This window comes from Alosa sapidissima, chromosome 11 (genome assembly GCF_018492685.1).
Source record: "Alosa sapidissima isolate fAloSap1 chromosome 11, fAloSap1.pri, whole genome shotgun sequence".
NCBI lineage: Eukaryota > Metazoa > Chordata > Actinopteri > Clupeiformes > Clupeidae > Alosa > Alosa sapidissima.
In genome coordinates, this window is record NC_055967.1 from 2,957,570 (window position 1) to 2,973,200 (window position 15,631).

General features: G+C 38.6%; 2 protein-coding genes across 4 annotated transcripts in view; one reads left to right on the forward strand and one right to left on the reverse strand.

Annotated features, from left to right (window-relative positions):
* dyrk4 (dual-specificity tyrosine-(Y)-phosphorylation regulated kinase 4) overlaps nucleotides 1-10,384 on the reverse strand; it is a 28,715-nt gene extending 18,331 nt beyond the window's left edge. For 2 of the 3 annotated variants that reach the window (XM_042108798.1, XM_042108800.1), the window contains exons 1-4: nucleotides 4,014-4,174; nucleotides 3,202-3,275; nucleotides 1,147-1,296; nucleotides 919-1,063 (exon numbers count right to left, since the gene is read on the reverse strand). In XM_042108798.1, the coding sequence (XP_041964732.1) occupies nucleotides 919-1,063; nucleotides 1,147-1,296; nucleotides 3,202-3,231 (325 nt within the window). In that variant the 5' untranslated portion in view covers nucleotides 3,232-3,275; nucleotides 4,014-4,174. Of the gene's footprint in view, nucleotides 1-918; nucleotides 1,064-1,146; nucleotides 1,297-3,201; nucleotides 3,276-4,013; nucleotides 4,175-10,364 lie in introns of those variants that run through there. The other variant, XM_042108799.1, reaches the window with a different exon arrangement.
* A 1,750-nt stretch (nucleotides 10,385-12,134) lies between these two features.
* c11h12orf4 (chromosome 11 C12orf4 homolog) overlaps nucleotides 12,135-15,631 on the forward strand; it is a 28,981-nt gene continuing 25,484 nt past the window's right edge. Inside the window, exons 1-2 of the mRNA XM_042108784.1 lie at nucleotides 12,135-12,309; nucleotides 14,191-14,448. Of these exons, the coding sequence (XP_041964718.1) occupies nucleotides 14,271-14,448 (178 nt within the window). The 5' untranslated portion in view covers nucleotides 12,135-12,309; nucleotides 14,191-14,270. The remainder of the gene's footprint in view (nucleotides 12,310-14,190; nucleotides 14,449-15,631) is intronic.

Sequence of the window (15,631 nt, forward strand, 5' to 3'; positions counted from 1 at the left end):
GGATGCTGAACTCTCTCCCCCCTCTCCCCCCTCCACCCCCAGCTACATAACATCCTGGACTTTGAACCCACAATGGCTGCCTTGCACTACTCCACTTGCACTACTCCACATGTACACTTGCACACTTTGCACACTTTGCAACTTGTTGTTGTTGTCCTGTTGTCCTGAAAACACAACACACTTCTGCTGCTCTTACATAACTTGCACCACTATGCCACTTGCTTACTTAGGTCAAACAGAACTACCTCAGCCATTTATTTATTGGCCTGACTTTGCACTACTATATTGAGTGTCTATGCACAATTGCACAATTTCAACACAATTTTGCCGCTCTTATTTATTCATTGTATGTGCCTTCTTATTTACTTTTTATTGTTTACTTGAATGTTATGTTTGTCTGTGGACTTAATTGGTAAAATTATGTCTTCACCGTGGGATAGTGAGAAACATAATTTCGATCTCTTTGTATGTCATGTGAAGAAATTGACAATAAAGCAGACTTTGACTTTGACTTTGACTTTGATGTTTCCAACAATCAATCACAAACATGATCAGAAAGTTGGGTGGTTGGAACCACTGCTCAACAGTCAAGCATGGACATTTGCTGTCGTCAGCATTTCAACTGCATTAGTTTGACAATATTGACCCTCTATATCCTTACCTGAACGCTCTCCAACTGACTACATCATAGACAACAAACTCGTATTTACAGTAAAGTCAACTTCCATCACGTTTCTGTAGATGTTAAATAAATCACAACAAATCATTCACCTGATTTCTGCTTCATTGTGCTTCACAATGTGTCAATACATTATGACGCGATTATTCTCATTACGTGATTTCCACAGCACAGTAGCCGTTTGTAATCACTGAGCATATAGCCTCAATCGTTCATGGTCTGAGTCTGACAAAGTGTACCTGTGGGTGACATTGGTTGACTTTGTTTTTCATATGTCCTCTCTTTTTCATTCTTCTTCAAAACACGTCCATTGGTTACAGAATCTAAAGGAGCCTCTATGGAGGAACTAAAAGTTGCAGTTTGTGAAGCCTTTTGGTCCCCCTCCTGTCAATCATACAAGGGAAAATAATGGGTTAAAATATTTAACAGTATCACATTGTGAAGGCCTTTGAAACACGTCAAATCACCTTATTTGTAAAGAAGCTCTTCTGCGTTTCTTGACTGATACTGTATGGTAAGATGACATCAGAGTGATGGAGAGGCCTCCCATTATCCACCACCATCTCCTTCACTGCGGCCTGCACTTGAGGTAGGATCCCAATCACTGTGTCCAATTGCTATACACAGCACATAAATGATGAATAAGAAGACATTCTTCAGAAAAAAAGGTAATTGAGTAAAGTTTGTCAAGACATAATCTGTCATAATTTCTAAATTAAACATAAAGCTGAAATAGAATTATAATACAAACTACGACTAGTTTAGAGCAACTGTTTTAGTTGTCACTGAACTGCAGTTGACATATCAATGAAACATCTTTTCAGCCTGACCTACACTAACACAAGCAAATACACATTTATCTTTGTTGTATATGCCTCCCTTTTGTGCTTTTAGATCAGGCATTTTGGTGGTTATAGTGGCTGAGGTTTAGACATTTGCTATGCACATGAAACTTTCCACATCAAATATGGCATACAAACAGATTGTACTGTCATGTGCTAATTGGAGGTGGGGTAGGTGGAAGTTGTCAGTATAGGTGGGTTTACATGGACAGTTTTTTTGTCATTCGGATTAAACTATTCCGATTGAAAAGTCTGTGCCATCTGTGGGGTACGTTCTATTCCGTTCATGTGCTCTCATGCACTTTAGAATCTTTGATCGGAAAAAAGCCGTTGTTGCCTATCAGCAGGCAATCCGATTGACATGGCTATTCAATCAGAATAGGAACGGACTACACCACCTCTTTCATTCCGATTGAAATTCTAATCGGATCAGGCATTTTTATTCCAATGGAGGTGTTTATATAGTATTTCTATTCCGACTCAGCTGTTATTGTGTTTCTAATCATATTAAAAGTGTCCATGTAAACATGGCTACTATAGGCTAGTTTGTGCACACGTGTGGACCACATGCAGTCGAACAAATCCAAGTCCAGATACATGACCATGCAATCCCTCAAATACCCAAATGTGATTACAATGAATGGTTGTTTCTCTGTTAAAAGCACTTCAAACCACCAAACTGGATTTTTAAAAATTAGTATTTAAGTATTTTTTTGGGCTTTTGGCTTTAATTCATAGAGGACAGTGAATGATGACAGAGAGCGACTGAGAGAGAGAGATGGGAAATGACCATGTGTTGGATTCAAACCTTGGTTCCATGGACACTTTGACCTGAACATGGTACGAATGCCGCAGGAGCTTGTGCCACATCTCCCCACGTGGAATTTTAATGTTATACTGCTACATTAGATATAGAATTAGTGAAACAAACTAGCCTTAGTTCATGTCAACTCTGTAATACTGTGCAAGGTTTTTGGTTGTTTAGTTGATTAATTTGTCTCATTCTTTTATTTTCTCATGTCTAATTATTTGTGTGATTTTCATATTGTCTATTCTTAGATGTGGAATATTAAATATAATATTTCAGATGAAATATGAAATATCATAATTCAGATGTTTAGACATTCTTTTTGAAACAGTGAAGTATACAGTGAGACCTTAACATTCTGTAAAAGAGAGAAAAAAACAAAGTAGCAAATAACAATGCAGATCAAAGACCTAAAGGCAGCTCAGAACTGGCAAAGACCAGTGTCATTTTGGGATTACATTAAAGAATTAAACAGCCTAAATCCACTGGAGAACTGTGGCAAGTGCTGAAAGTGTGTAATGTTGTAATAAAGATTGATTTGATTGTTGTTGTTGGTTTTTTTGCTATGCTTTGTAACAAATGTTTTTGAAAACATCCTTTTCATTTTTTTTCACAAGTTCTGTAAGTACTGACACACTGGCAAAACACATGTAAACGGTGGCAACATGTCACAATGTACCTTAATTGTACCTTGATTGTTGTAAGTGGCTTTGGATAAAAGCATCAGCTAAATGATTAAATGTAACGCATTAATCAGGATTCTGTTGGATACTGTGGTCGTCTAAGAAACTCAATATAATAAACACAAGGAATAGGACCTAACTTACATATAAGCACAGAGGAGAACTTGATCTAAAATAGTCTTTTATTACCTGGGAATAGGGGTTTGGTGTCTGCTGCATGCTGTTAATGTGGTGGAGGTGTAAAGGTGGAAGGGCATCCAATTCTACAGAAAGAGGAAGATAAATTGTATAGCAAGAGCACACATAGTAGAGATAACACACAAATTTATCATTAGCTTTACTTAACCAGACGGGATTCCTAATGTGATTTGCTATCAGAGGTCAGTGTGTCAGACACATGAGTCACAGACACCATATGGAGCGATTAAAGTCCCTTCAGCAGATGGCTGCTAGGTCATACTTTGGAGCCGATTGCATTCAGTGCAGCATAGGGTAGATTCTTGGTCTGTTTCTACTTTGTAAATGGTAAATTTAGTTTTATTTCCCATCTTATTAAGATCATGTTCGAGAACAACCTTCCAGAAACATCAAGATTGAACAACCTTCATGTAGGCCTACTAGAGCAGAAGGTCCTGTAAATTGTGTGTCAGCATTTTTTGATGAGGAATGCTAGCAAAAGGAAATCGTCTTGATTAAACACATACAAATAAAATACTGTATCAAATTATATTTTAACAGAAAATATATACTTTTAAAAATGCAAGTCCAAGTTATCAAAAATTCTAAAATACTCTGCAGAATGGAGAGAAATATGTTTTTGAATGTTCCTGTGGATCATTTTCACTAAAATGTGTTAATTTCCTTTGAGTGAAATTGTCAATAGCAACAAAGGAAAAAACATGTACCAGTACATTTTCCAAAATACTTAAAAAAAAACAACAACACGCTAAGTGTTATAAAAACCATGCTAACCCCTAATAGTCAATTGGTTTTCACTCTACCTTGTTTTCAGGAAAAACGCTCCAGGAAATATGACTCTTTTATTCCAATGAGTTCAGGAGATAGATGCTCAGATCAAAGCAACTCTGTGTGAGATAGTAACTAGTACATCACTGACAGGTTAGCACAGCTGCTTAACGTTCTTAGAATGAGGAAGTCCTGTCATTAGCTGGAGATGAGGAAAGGAGAGAAGCAGGTGGTGTACTTACTCAATTAATTGGATAGGAAAATTCCCTATGAACCACCACCTGCCACAGCAGGCCTGGCTTGTTTACCTCTGTGAAGACTAAACGCTGTACACCATAATGGATTAATCTGAAGACATATTTTCTTTTACTGCTTAGTGTAGTTACTTGTTGCTATGTAGCCCACTGTTAGGCTACAAAATGCAGCAATATGAGGAAGTCCTTACTTAGAATAGCCCTATGCAGTGCTTAAATTTGATCAGTACTCTAATTCAGCATTGTCATAACTTGAACACAGCATAGTCTTGGATATTTTTACATTCATGTCACCTGGTAATTTCCCATTTCCCTAACCCATTTAAAACAATGCATGTCATTGCATGCATTACATGACAGGCATTTCCAAAGTGGTAGAAATATTTGGTTATCAAAAACTTTTTAGGTAGCAGGGCAGTTCCAGCGTTATGGATGTGACAGTTGGACTCATATTGGTAAACAAAATGCCTTAGAGCATGGACACAATTAGTATCAGTGAATTAATTTGCATAACTTTTAATGTAACCTCTGTCCTCTGAATACTGACAAATCCTCAAATTTTATATAATCATTTTAATCCTAAGAATACATGGCATTTTATCAGCATTATGGATGTGACATGAAATAGACACATTTTTATGAGAGATTTTTGAATTTTTAAGTAAACTGTCAATACCATGATATATGTAGCATAAAGGAGTCTTGAATGAACACAATGCTTGCACGCATACACACACACACACACACACACACACACACACGCACGCACGCACGCACGCACACGCACACGCACACGCACACGCACGCACAAACACCAGTGTTGGGCAAGTTACTGAAAATTAGTTACAGTTACTAGTTACTTCTTTCAAAAGTAATTGAATTACCTTACCAATTACTGTATATCAATAGAAATTAGTTACTAGAGAAAGTTACTTTTGAGTTACTTTTAAGCTTGCTTTTAAAATGTCAGTATGAACAGTACTGGACAGTCACACACACAATAAACCTTTTTAGACCTGTTTATTGTAGTTTCAACGGGCCTTTAAATCAATAGCCTTGTGCATGAGTTCTCAAACTTTTCCAACCCCAAAACATGAAGGCCTCCCTGAGCTCGTTTTGCGCCACCCTCACCATCTAGGTGGTTTGATAGATATGTACGCGGACCAGGTCCACTGCCAACTGCTAGCCTTCTACTACTACTACTACTGCAATATATAAGTTATTATTATCATTATTATTGCAATCCTTCAGTACTGTAGGCTATGGAATGAGTTCAATGGGATGCAATGAGAAACAATGTTAAATGGCCTATTTTATTGTCTGCTCAATTTTGTACACACACACACACACACACACACACACACACACACACACACACAACCTTAGGTTATCCTCATCCTACTTTGAACACAGTTGTATTGCATTTTAAGCACCACCAGTTTGGGAAAAGCCTGTGCTTCCCAAGTGACTGACCTACCGAAGTTCTAATGCGCATCCGAGGGTTTGGGGATATTGACGCCAGAGATGGCAAAAGTACTCACTTCCCGTAATCAAGTAGAAGTACAAATACTTGTGTTAAAAATACTCTGGTAAAACTAGAAGTACTGATTTAACTTCTTTACTCAAGTAAAAGTGACAAAGTACAGGCTTGGAAATTTACTTAAAGTATAAAAGTAAAAGTAGTCTTGTGAATGACAACCATTTTTTATGCAACAGTACCTGGACCACACAAATGTTACTAGTGCAAGTGTGGCAGTCACTCTTTTTAAATCTTCCCATAACCTGTTGGGCCATTTCTAGGCTCCCCCCCCCCCCAACATTGCACTGCCTACTTCAGAGGGCAGTGTGTTCTTTTGGCCTACCATCAAATGCTGGACATCTTTAGAAAGCTAAGATCCTGTAGTTTCTTAGGAAGCACTGGCACAAAGTTACAGAGCCTGCGGCATAACAAGTATCTCTGAACTGACCACATTTCAGCCCTCTAAGTCACTTGATATGATTTTTGAAACACAACTGAGCCCTAAAACCAGGTCTTGCGAAGCTGTGTGCAAAAGTAGATCAATATAGAATAAAAAATTAGTACTTTAGACCATTATTTGCCAAGGTATGCTCATGCGTTTTATAATGCCCTATGGAAACTCCACATAGGACTTTTGGTTACCCAAAATGCATACTGACAATACTGACACAAAAGTCTCTATTTTTGCATTTTCTTTGTTGGCTTCATGGGTTTGTATAAGATGGACTATACATCTGCACAACTAATATTGGATAAAACAACATGAATATTTAATTCCTATGGATTCCTGTGAATATTTCAAGACCAGGAATGTAGTGGGAAAATAAGAGGTGGGTAACTATGAATTCTGTGATCACGGTAAAGTGGACTGCGCCATGCGGTATCAGATTTTTAGAAAAGGCATTTTTCATGTTTGATGATGGTGGAGGTTATTGTACAATGCTTATAACAATACAAGTGGCATTAAGTGGTTCATAGAGTGTTGATGTGTACATATTGTTATTGTGGACACACACACACACACACACACACACATATAAACATACACACAGGCAAGCACACACACAGGCAGCACACACACACATAAACACACTCACACACACCATTAGCCCACACACACAGGCAAAGCATACACATGTCCGTACACACACACACACACACACACTCTTATACACAAAAGCAAACTCACACATGCACACATTCATTTACATGCACATGAGTTGCAGGAGTAGGAGATGGAAACAAATTGACAAACGTGATTGTGCGGAGAGAATGTGCAGGACTGAGCGGCGGCCATCTTTTGTACCGCTATGCGGTACATCTAGGCTATGTGTCGGTTGAAACACGCCCCATAATTACGTCCCAATGGAGCAGTATCAGACTCATTCGCCTTATTCACCCGGCTGCGATAACGAGGCTGAGGGGTACACTTGCCATTACACCTCAGTCCAGCAGATGGTGGTGGTAATGCACTCCGTTTGCAAACTGCCGAAAAAATCTCACCGATTAAAGAAGAAGGGTTCACTGGCTTGTTCTTCTTCTTCAGTGAATTGTTTTTTAGCAGTTTGCAAACGGAGTGCATTACCACCACCATCTGCTGGACTAAGGTGTAATGACAAGTGTACCCCTCAGACTCTGGCCGCCAGGTGAATAAGGCGAATATTCTGACTACAATTGAATATGGTGTGACCAGACGGCCCTCAAGTCGGTGTCATGCCGGGCTCACACCACCAAGAGTCGCTTCAGCACCCTCTGGTGGGCATGCACGGCTAAAAACCATAGACAGTAAAAGAAATGGACGAACAGACTCCGTCGTTTTCAATGGGAGGGCACTGAGTCAAATAGAACGATTTTTCAGTTGGTCCCCCCAGTACTGCGCAGACTCACACTTAACTTCGTGACGTTAGCCATCGAACTGAATCTTGTAACTCATATGATAGATACACAGAAATTCTTCTCACACTTCCTTTGCCTTCAAAGTCATCAAAGTTAAACATTTATTTATGTATTATTATTAATATCATTCTCACCAAGTCGTGTTAATGTTGAAGCTACCATACATCATCTTCAAAAACAGTCATGCTAAAACAAAACAAAAAAGTTATAGCCTTGAAGCTAATCTTCTTTCCACTTTTCCGACCTACGGTCAATCCATCGAAAACCTCTGAAATGATTAGTGCCGTTTTTAAAAAAAAAATAGGTTTACTTTTTTGTATTATTATTAGGTTGCCTCTGTGTAATGCTTTACCTTAACATACGGTCGTGTATGCTAGGTTTTGCTCATAGATATATCTATGGGTTTTGCTTAGGAGTTACCGTCATAGACAGTAAGGTGGACTGAGCTTCTTATCCAAACAATACGGTTATCTCCCTACGGCGCGAAAGAGAGATTACGTCAAAGCTAGCTTCCCTCCAACCGAACAAGCTAACTATTCTTCTTACGGGTAACCAACGTTACAGGCGAGGTAATGGAGTCTGTTTTGCCTTTGTAGTGTTTATGTAGATTACACAGAAGCTACAATATCGGCACAGGATATATGTTATAAGAAGTTATGGTATTTAAAAAAAATCCTAGAATGAATGGACTTCTATGGGAGTTAGCAGAGAGGTGGTCCCTCCAGCCTACGTCGATTCTTCTACTTCCGGGAATTCGCCTGCCCCCTTGCTAAAAACACGGGGTTTGTCAACAGAAGCACATGGCCGACGCAAACGGCTTCAACGAGGCACGGCTGGCAGCCACTCATCGCCACCCACACCTGCATCGCATTCAACCTCGTTTGTCAAAGTACAAAAGGAGCAGCGCCGTCGAGGAGAAGTGAGTCGGGATTTTCTAACCCTCACTCCCATATCTGTTTTCCACAGAAAGCGCCTAAAAAAAAATAATAAAAAAAAAGACCCACACGACTGGAACCCCGACTGGCCGAAGCTTGCATACAGTGGTGACCTCCAGCTTCCCTTCCTCTCCACAGTGGTGAGCCCCTCCTCTGCACCTTCCCTGCCTGGCTGATTTCCCCAAGAACTTTCTACCCACGCACCGGACCATGACGAGGGGTCTTCACTTGCACCCACCACGCTACCACAGTGTTGAACAAAAAATAAACACACCCGCGTTGTCGGGTTTTCACTTCATTCCTGCCTTCGGTTCATTCTTGCCCTGCTACAATGGCTACGTCAGGCTAAAAGTTGACTAAAAAGAGGAATAAAAAAAATCATCTTTTGGAAATGGATCTTAAGGCCTTAATTAAAAAAATTGGAAAATCCAACCTTTAAGGACACCAATTTTCTTTGTGAATGAATAATGTATCGTAAATAAATAAAAGTTCTTCATTAAAACACAGGGTGCATAAGTACCCCTATGTTAAATTCCCATAAAAGCAGGCAGATTTTTATTTTTAAAGGCCAGTTATTTCATGGATCCAGGGTACTATACATCCTGATAAAGTTCCCTTGGCCTTTAGAATTAAAATAACCCCACATCATCACATACCCTTCAACATACCTAGAGATTGGGATGGCTTTATTTCAGTTAGCCTAATAGCTGGTTTGATTTGCATTGAGAGATGATCTTATGGAAAGTACCATGCCAATGGTGAGATATGGTAGTGATTGCATAGATATATATATACAGGATTCTTGGACTTTTATTTTGATTTCCAGAAATCGAAACAGGAAGTGTGCTTCTTAGCAAAACGTATTTGGGCTGCCATAACGCTCGTGCCGCTAGCAAAAGTATCCCTGGCCTAGATGTTAAATCTCGTAGCCTAATTGTTAGGATAGTTAATCATAGCAAATATAATAGGCCTACACCTTTAGGTTGATACACAGTGAGCAATGCATTGTCCTTTTACAGTAATACGACAATAGAGCTGCACAGTCCCGCCCACAGCCAAAATGCGGTTAGGTGCCGGATGTAAGATTCCCATTCATTTGTCCCATTGACGTTTCGAAAAATCCGTATCTAAGAGTTTTACAGCATGTCTTAGGCTAACCAGCTACGGCATAACTCATAAGCATAGGAGCATCCAAAAAAGGTCAAAGGTACAAGACTGTGTACATATTTTCATTTCCGAGCGAAGGAACTACTCATCCCATAAACCACCGCGCCTCACTGAATAATATAGGCAAAATCGGCGCGATTTATTTTGCCATTTAAATAATTTCCAACTGGCGACAGCACGCGAACACTTTCCTCCAAACAGTGATTTTTATATAGTGAATGTGCAGTAAATAACAGTTATTTCAGGAGTAATCGTGTAAATAATAGTGTTTTGATATTGAATTTTATATTTATCATCGTGTATTTTATATCGTGTGTGTGAAAGCGGTTAACGTTAATGGCAGTGCTTCATAACATTACCTGACTCATCCTATGCTGTCATCACTGCTCAGTGGGGCTGATGCATGGACTGGTGCATGGTCTGCTCTTGGACCACCATATTCAGTTTATTAATTTGCCGTGAATTATTACACAAAATGTTTATTAAATGCACGAAGAAGTATTCCTAGGTTAATGATTGATATGAATCATACAGTATGAAGGCTACAGTAGCCTAGCTAATGTTAACTAGCACTGATAGCAGCATTAACGTTACCAACCTCCCTGCTTAACTCACCACAACTTTGTAGGTCTTGTCCCTCATGCTGGCCCTTACAAAACCCACAAACTGACTCTCGGACACACAACAGTCAATAATGTGACCCGATTTAAAGTGGCTTTCACCCCTTTGGACACTCACTAAAACATAATATATTTCATACCTGTGTTGCAGCATGTAGGCTAATGTTAGCTGCATTATGTAATGACATACAATGTCGGAAATGCTAAAGGTTAGCCTGTCGGCTACCTGAAAAGTTTGAGTGTTTAAACTAACATTTACAGTGGTCTATTGATAGTGTATTGGCCCTGACTAAGTTCGTGTGATGTATAAACCCCAATCCTTGTTGATACAAGTACCAATATTCGTCAAGAAAGTTTTTAATCACATTAAGATTTTCGCCAGAGGCAGTAAAAAAACTCTGCCATCTTTGTCAATATATATATATTTTTTATTATACAAAAATCACCATACAAATTATAACAAATAGGGGTACAAGAATTCAACACAAAGATGACATAATATCAGAGCATATACATATAGTTCTGTCAGCTTTTCGGCTGTTGAGTCCAACAATAGTGTCCATGTAGAATTTGACTTCATTTTTGAAGGCTGCAAAACAAGGCCCCCCCCCCCCCCCCCCATTTACGTTTATGAATATGAAATTTTCCCAATAGCAAGAGCAAATTTATCGTAAAGACAACATTTATATTAATGTCTGCATTTTCATAAAAAAAAAAATAACATTCTTTTTCTGAAGAGTAACATTGCACAACCACACAGCACTACACATATTTTCTCATTCTATCCAAAAAAACCTTGAGTAGATACATTCGTAAAATAAATGACAAACAGTTTCAAGCGCACAACCACAGAAAACACACATGTCAGATATATCATCTCTGTATCTTTTAAGCAAAGAGTTAGTGGGGTAAAATAAGTGGATTATTTTAAAATAAATTTCTTTGATTTTGTTGTTTAGAACATATTTATTGTAATAAGACCAAACCCTATCCCATTGGATATTGTCAAAGATGCCACCCCAATAACTTTTACAACTAGGTGTGACAGGGTGAAGTATTATCTGTCTTAACCATTTATTGTTACATTTTCTATTTTTTATGTTAATACCATTCAGTAAAATATCTGTCTGTAGAGTTGATTGCTCATGAGTTCTAGAACCCAGCAATCTCAAAAAACCATCAGGCAGTGCAGCAAAGACTATACTGTATTCTCTGGGATGTATTGGGATAGCAAATTTGTTTAAAAATTCATTGTAAGTCAGATATTGGCCATTTACATGGATTAATTGAGAAATAAAAATAATGTTGTTGTTTACCCACTTTTCATTTAATATTGATTTATTTTCTTTGTCAATATTTTTCGCAGAGAAAGTTTCAAACTATGACCATAACGGCCTTTCCACCAATCAGAGGCATCACTGTGGGATTGTGGGATTGTTCAGGATTGTGGGTAATGAAGTACTTATCCAAGAGATCGCGAATAAAAGGCATTTATCTTAAAACAAGGTTAGTGCCCCATGAACTCTTGGTGTCTATAGGATCATATACAATCGCTTAGTACAGCCGTAGCTGGTTTTAAGTCTATCACGTGCAGTTAAGTTTTTATGGCTTATTCCGCAATTGCCAATGGAGAAATTGCATTGAATTTTTACATCCGGCATCGGCTGTGGGCGGGACTGTGCAGCTCTATGTTGTTGCTGATATCGAAACCTCTGACCATCAGTCTTTGGCTTTTATTTTGACACTTCAGTTCTCCCCTACAGAAATCGTGACCGGATGCAGCGATAGTTTCCGCTTGTTTCAATGATTTTTTTTGTTCCTTGTGTGTATAAATGTTAGCAGGTTCAAGTGTCAACGTATTGAAAGTGTCGTTTTTGTTTGTAAATATCAAGGTGGAAGTGGACAAAAGGTCGAGGCAGACGGAGGACTTTAGGCTACAGGTAATAGTTAACTTTACAGCCTTAACGGTTTAGCATAGGCTGTATTTATTCATAGTCGCTGATATGACAACACTATTTGTACCCATTAACTTGTGATTTCTACTTAGGTAGCGAGGTTATTAGGTCGTGGCATTTCTTTCACACAAACATACGTACGGCATTTGTGGATATGTGTCGATATTTGTGGGCGGTAACGGGTATGCCATGTTGTTGGAGGTGCAAACAAACGCTGCATCACCATTGAGATCACGTAAGGTGCCTATTTCGAAGTAAAGAGCAACTTGCAGGTTGGAAACCCCTATAAAGCATAATAGATAAATGATGAAGGAACTAGGACTCTAGAAAGACTCAGAAAGAAAGAAAATATAACTACCCCAGAAACAACATATTGTGAAACAATTATGAGAAAATAACTTATATTCTATATAACGGATATTTAAAGTCTAAAGTCTTTTTGCATGTCCCATTTTTGCATAGGGGACATGCAAAAAAGTCCTAAGGTTTAGTTTCATGTGCTCATGTGAAACTTTCATGTGCGCATGCAGCACTCCACCAAACAGGCCTTTATGGTAGAGTGGGCAGATGCAAGCCAATTTTTTCCAGGATTTCCCCCAAAAGCACCCGAACGATTCTCAGACTATGAGAAGTAAAATCATCTGGTCTGATGAAACGAAGCCTGAACTATTTGGCCACAATTTCCAATGGCGTGTGTGGAAGAAACACTGAGCTGCACTGATGTTTGTCCTTCTTTACGCTTTTCTCATCTTCTCAAAGGAACTCTGGATCTCATTCATAGTGACCATTGGGTCCTTGGTTACCTGTCTGACCAAGGCCCTTTGTCCCGTATTACTCAGTTTGGCTAAGCAGCCAGATCTTGGAAGACTGTTGGTTGAATGAAGTTTGTACGTTAAATGGTTCAAGCTGAATTAGATTCAGAAAAACTGTTGGAGGAATAATAATAATAAGAAGAAGCCTAGTGATAACAGAACAGTGCATTTTCATGCACTGTAACAATAATAATAATAATAAGCCTATTGATAACGATACAGTGCATTTTCATGCACTGTATTAATAATAATAATAATAATAATAATAAGCCTAGTGATAACAGTACAGTGCATTTTCGTGCACTGTAATAATAATAATAATAATAATAAGCCTAGTGATAACAGTACAGTGCATTTTCATGCACTGTAATAGGAAGCCTAGCAATGCCAGTTTTCATGCAAAGTAATTACAGAAATGTTGGTTAGAAGAAGAAAAAGAAGACGATGAAGCCTATTGATAACGGTACAATGCATTTTCATGCACTGTAATGAGAAGCCAAGGAATTTTCATGCACTGTAATAATAAGAAGTGATAATAGTACAGTGCATTTGCATGGACTGTAATAACATCCTACTTTCCTACCTATCATAGCTGCTTAGAATAAGGTAAACCATGTAGAACTCATTGTCTGTTTCAATTTCACCTTCTGTTCACGGAGCCTTTGACCATGGTCTGAAAAACATGTCAGCATTGATAATGCTTGAAACATACGATGCCAATAGATCAAAAATATTGGAACCGGTTCTACTCTATTTTGATTCTCGATTCTCACCCCTACATAAAACTATTGCAAACGAAAGTAATGGTGCATTCAGTTATGCGGAGGGACAGAGTTGCTAAAAAGTGTTGGCAAAATTGGAGCTTGCCAGATGAATGGCTAGCTAGCCATTGAACATAACAAGGCTTGTGATCATAACAAATGTTACATAACCATTTGTGTGGCAAGAATACAATCACCAATAACCATATAATAACCAATCAACTCCCTCACCTACAGAGGCTACAATCAGAGTAAATGAGATAATGATATACTGTTTGTGTGTCCCTTTTTAGGTATTGAATGACCGATACTAAGCTTTAATTAGCAATTGTAATATTCAGAAGAAGCATTCATACATTGCAGAAGAGGGAACATGAAGAGGAATAAAGGAAAAGTAAACATTGCGGAAAAGGAATTTATGTTTGAGTTCAAGGCAGGGAGACAGCAGTGTGTTTTGAAAACTCCACTGCAGTTCCCAGTCCAAGAGAATATAAATGACCTCCATGGAAGAATCATGCTGCTGCATAAAATCCCCTGCTTTGTAGAGAATGGTAAATCCTCCTCATTTGTACAGTATTTGCATATAAGAATTAGGGTGTTTTCACACTTGGTCCCTTTCAGCCTTCTAAACGAACTCCAACTCCGCTTTTTTATGCATATGTGAACATGGCAACTGAACTCAGACCCCTCTAACATGAACCGAACTGAGAGCACCTCGGGAAGTAGTCTCAGCATGGTTCGCTTTGAAGTCCACGGCATGGTTTGCATTATCTGTGCATTGTGAACACATCGCCCTGGGTTCTCTTTCACATTTTGCATTGTAGGTTAGCTAAAATTGGACATAACAACAGTAACCAGGTGGGGCAGGCCTACCACCGAATTAGAAAGTGTGATTGGCTGACGTGTTGACTGACAGTTCAAGAGAATCTTTGCAATAACTCGTAATTCATTCTGAAAATGTATTATAATACTGTATATATATTTAAGAAACAAAAATATTTCTGAAACAAAATCACCACACCAATTGTGGGTTATGATAATTATTTCAACCCGAGAGCAATGATGATGAACTCAAATTTATGATGATGAATACAAAATTAACTGTCCCTTTTGTTTTGGTCCACTTTCTGGTCCCCTTTTAGTGGACTGAGTTCTGGTCTTTTAGAAGGGACTTTATGGGAAAACACCCTTACAAAGCATTTTGGGTTTGGAAGATATCATTTGTACTGATACCTGATTAAAGGGATACGCCACCATTTGGGGAAATACTCATGTTTCACCTCCCTCCCTAGATAAACAATTGATTTTTACCTTTCTCCAGTTCATCCAGCCTCTCATTACGCCTGAATGAGAGTATAGTTCCATGAGAGTATAGTTCCATGAGAGTATAGTTCCATGTCAAATCAGCTTAGAAAATCGCCACGTTTCCCTTTCCGTTAGTCTTATTACACTTTCTAACTTGAGAAGAGACAAGTTTTAAATATGAAAATTACCGGAAATCTTAGTCACTTTTAAGCATGATGCTAGCGGGCAAGGCGCTAATGGTCTAATCCGATTCAATGATCTATGCTAGGCTGGAGTTAAAAGTGGTATCACCAGACTCTGAGAACGACTGGATGAACTTGAGAAAGGTAAAAAATAAATTGTTTAACTGGAGGGGAGGTGGAAAATGAGCGTATTTCCCCAAATGGTGGCCTATCCCTTTAATGTGAAGTAACATGTAACATACTGTAC